Source organism: Limulus polyphemus, unplaced genomic scaffold (genome assembly GCF_000517525.1).
Source record: "Limulus polyphemus unplaced genomic scaffold, Limulus_polyphemus-2.1.2 Scaffold12861, whole genome shotgun sequence".
Taxonomy (NCBI): Eukaryota; Metazoa; Arthropoda; class Merostomata; order Xiphosura; family Limulidae; genus Limulus; species Limulus polyphemus.
In genome coordinates this window covers 836-4,888 of record NW_013678471.1, presented here as the reverse complement: position 1 = coordinate 4,888, position 4,053 = coordinate 836, and the positions used below count along the sequence as shown (strand labels likewise).

The 4,053-nt window shown below is 34.4% G+C and overlaps 1 protein-coding gene across 1 annotated transcript; it reads right to left on the bottom strand.

Annotated features, from left to right (window-relative positions):
* Positions 1 to 1,264: 1,264 nt before the first annotated feature.
* On the bottom strand, positions 1,265 to 3,181 carry LOC106477110 (5-hydroxytryptamine receptor 2A-like). The gene has a single exon (XM_022380794.1). The coding sequence runs from the start codon at positions 3,179 to 3,181 to the stop codon at positions 2,126 to 2,128; it is 1,056 nt and encodes a 351-aa protein (XP_022236502.1). The 3' UTR covers positions 1,265 to 2,125.
* Between the last annotated feature and the right edge of the window lie 872 nt (positions 3,182 to 4,053).

Here is a 4,053-nt window from a genome sequence, read left to right as displayed (position 1 = left end):
ATTGATCAGTCAGGTCAAGTGAAAAGCTATATAAAGATTGAAACTTTGTGACGTCATTACTTTTAAAAAATAACAGAAAGATATAGTCCAAATTTAAAGACAAAAAAATTCCATATTTGTTACAATATGAGGATTAACATTTGTTTTTGTCGAAACTGCCAAGTGTCTTTATAGTGAAAGTATATGCAGAGCTTCAATGTATAATTGTGTTTTGGTTTTGGTTTTCTGACGTTAATGGAAAAGATAGTTTATGAAAGTAAAAATATTACAAAATTTATATTACTATTTTCCCTGAAGACTAATTTTGTACTACTCTTAATGTATAGGGTGAGTCAAAAATTACTTACTCTACAGTTGATGCGCTGGTCTTGAACGGTTGGTGCTAAAACGTATTATAAAGACAGTTGAAATAAATATAATTGTTTGTTTCGGAGTGACACGTTAGAAATTAAACTGTTATAAACAAAATAACTGTGTAGTCAGTTTTGTCCCACCCTGTATATTGGTACAACTTGATGTTTTGTTTATCGAAAAACTTCATGGAAGACATCAAAGCTTTATAGATTAAAGTTCAAAGTAAACAGTCTCTCTTTCTTAAACATTCATCTTTATTTTACTTTCACATAAATTATTTACGACTTACTGAAAATTATCTTTAACACTGATTTATTTTTATCATTTTTTGTCATTCTGTCTATTTTCCTCTATTGTAAGGTGATATAACCGTCCATCACATTGGTTTTTGTTGATTTAATGGGTTTTAGTTGGGATTCATTTCACTTACTGTAAAGTTTAGTCTGTTTTAGAAATTTCACACGAAGCTACAAAAACGCAAGTCGAGCGCCCTAACCACCAGGTCATTACAGGCCTTGATCTAATCTATTAGTTTAAAATTAAGGATATCTAGAGATTAGGAGAATGTAGAAGTGAGACAAGACGGAGATTAGGGTAGTGTTGAAGTGAGACAAAGCTATGTCAGTAAATTGTAATGTGTAAAAGTAGAAAAATCATGATCAGAATGCAATAAAACTAAAAAACTCTAACGCTCCCCTGAAAATTTTTTTTATGATCTCGAGTGACTGGACTGGGACGATGACTGGGAAGAATCACCACATACGTCACAGTTTCTCTTGCGAAAGATTGGGTCGGTTATATTTCTTAACTAAGGTGGAACACCATATTGGTCAGCATTCCTATTCTCGAAGTTGCACTGCTCAACACCAATAATTGACCCTTCAATAAAAATACGTTCATTGTTTTATTCACTAAAGTTTCATTTTCTCTCCATTTCCAGATATCATTTTCCTGCTTCTCAGTAATAACGAGGAAAGAAATTGAGAATAACATTTTTTCAACAAAGAATCAAAAAATACAAAATAAACATTGTTTGCTGTTTGATAGTAAATCAAGTGTTATTTTTTAACTTATGGTTGTGTTAACAAAAATTCACTTTCAATACTTTAACCTTAGGTCATAATTCAAAATACAAAATCGCAAAACGCTTTTATTTATCGCTTACTAGTGGCTTCAGACATAGATACTTACTTTATTATCCTAAGAATATAAGATGTATCTTTTTCATGACTGTACATTGGTTTACTTTACGTGTTTTGTCTCCTCACATATTCAAATAACAAGAAAACTTTGTCCATTCTGCGTTTATACAATTCTTCTGTTTTAATTTCTCAGTAAACCACATCTACACGTATTAAGGTGTACAACAAAAGGTATATATAAACATGATACATTTAACAATACCTTGTTATTAAAACACACAAGAACAGAATATTTGATTAAAGTCTATTGTATCAGATCTTTTTTTTTATTTTTCACTGTGACATTATATTTCTAACAACATGTACACTTCTACACTTACTTCATTTCTGAGTTTTGACAAAATATTTGTTTCTCTTATATGTCTCTGTTTATATCTAGGTAGTCGCCAATTGACTTTTATACCCTTTTTAATTTAGGGGAAAAACGGTACATTTTGGCTTCATAATTACTCAAGTTTTGAGGTTTTTTTTATGTAAACAGATAACAAGTCTCAAGTAGTTAATTGATAAATACTTAATCAGTATTAACATATTAGACTTATGGCTTTATAACATCATACCAACAGTCTTTACATTGATCCTGTATGGTTAGGCGGGGGGGAGTGAGCTACGTTAGCAAAACGTTTAGAGCTTGTTGGCCACATGACCATTTCATTGATGGGAGATCTAATGTTAGTTAAACAACATGTGCAAGAGAGAAGTCGCCAAAAAGCTCTTCTGAACGTCTTGTTAAAAATGGTGTAAATGATAGGATTAATGGTGGATGACACGTAGCCCAACCATAGAAAAGTAGTTGTTAGGTAGTCAGAAAAGGTCGTTGGATCCATTATTGGAAATAAGATATTCAAAGTAAAGAAAGGAGTCCAACAGATGACAAAACAGAAAAATACTATCCCAAGAACTTTGGTCGCCTTTTGTTCGTTCATTACATGAGATCTGGAACCCAGAATACAGATCATGCCACTGATTACTTTAAATTTTATGTGGGGCTGCTTTTTCAGGGAATTTTGCAAATTATCATAATTCTCACACCGCTCTCTCTGATGGTCATCATGAAATGTGTTTTCGTCACTCTTATCTTGAGACTGAGAAGAGCCACATCTGTCACACTTGCTACACTCTATGCTTGTTGTTCTACTTCTTGTACTGTGTTGTAACAAGTACCTTTCAGATCGCCGAATGAAGGGAACTCTCCGACTGGGTTTGTCTGCGCAAAATTTGGCCTTCTGTTGTAGCAGACGAACTGTAAGGACATAGGATGTCACCATGACGATCATGGGGATATAAAAGGCAGACAAAGACCCAAAAATGAAAAAAAATCTGTTATTAATGGCACACACCTGAGTATTTGGTTGTATATTTTCTGTGTCAATGATCCCCAGAACTGTTATTGGGCTTGTTATTGCCATGGATACTAGCCAGACAATCATAATCTTCGTGAGTGCCACCTTTTTTGATCTTCTGTGAGTTTTTAGCGGGTTTCGTATTCCTAAGTAGCGGCCAAGAGAAATAAAACACATGTGGATGATAGATGATGTGCAACCGAGAACGTCACAAGTAACCCAGACATTGCAAGTTGACGGTCCAAATGGCCAATAGCCTTCAAGAGGAGATGAAAACACCATTATTCTTTAACAGATTGTATTGTAATTTAACCTTGCTAATTTAAACATAATTAAAAAGTCGTTTACATTAACTTAAATACCAGTGTCTATACAAAAAAATTGCATACTCCACAATTAAAACACTAAATATCTTTATAAATACAAATTTAGTAAAAATACGAGTGCTTATTTTTTATAATGCCTTTATAAATCTTTTAACTAACCTATATGATATACATATTGGATATGATTATCTTAGCTTTTGGTGTATCCTAGGTCACGTATAAATATATCGCTTCGTTTTGGGGAATACAAAAGTTGTATTGAAAGGGTTAAGGCAGAAACATGGTTACACATTACAAGATTGTATATGAGCCTGTGGGATTGTACTACACTTCTTATGAACGATTTGGGTGAGAGATTCCCTATATAAGTTGTTTGTTTGTTGAGAACAATCAAAGATGGACCACACATACTCGATGGTATTCGGCAATGTTGTCACTCAGATAGTTAGTGCATCCGCCCTTGATAATTTTCAACCCTTTCAGGTTATATTTGTCTCAGCGTAGGTTTGTGCAGGACTGGTGGAATCTATTTACGTCCCATAAAAATATTTTGAACATGGCGTTTGTTTGTTTGTTTTTGAATTTCGCGCAAAGCTACAGGAGGGCTATTTGCGCTAGCCGTCCCTAATTTAGCAGTGTAAGACTAGAGGGAAGGCAGCTAGTCATCACCACCCACCGCCAACTCTTGGGCTACTCTTTTACCAACGAATAGTGGGATTGACCGTCACATAATAACGCCCCCACAGTTGAAAGGGCAAGCATGTTTGGTGTAACGGGGATTCGAACCCGCTACCCGCAAACTGCAAGTCAAGCGCACTAACCACCTGG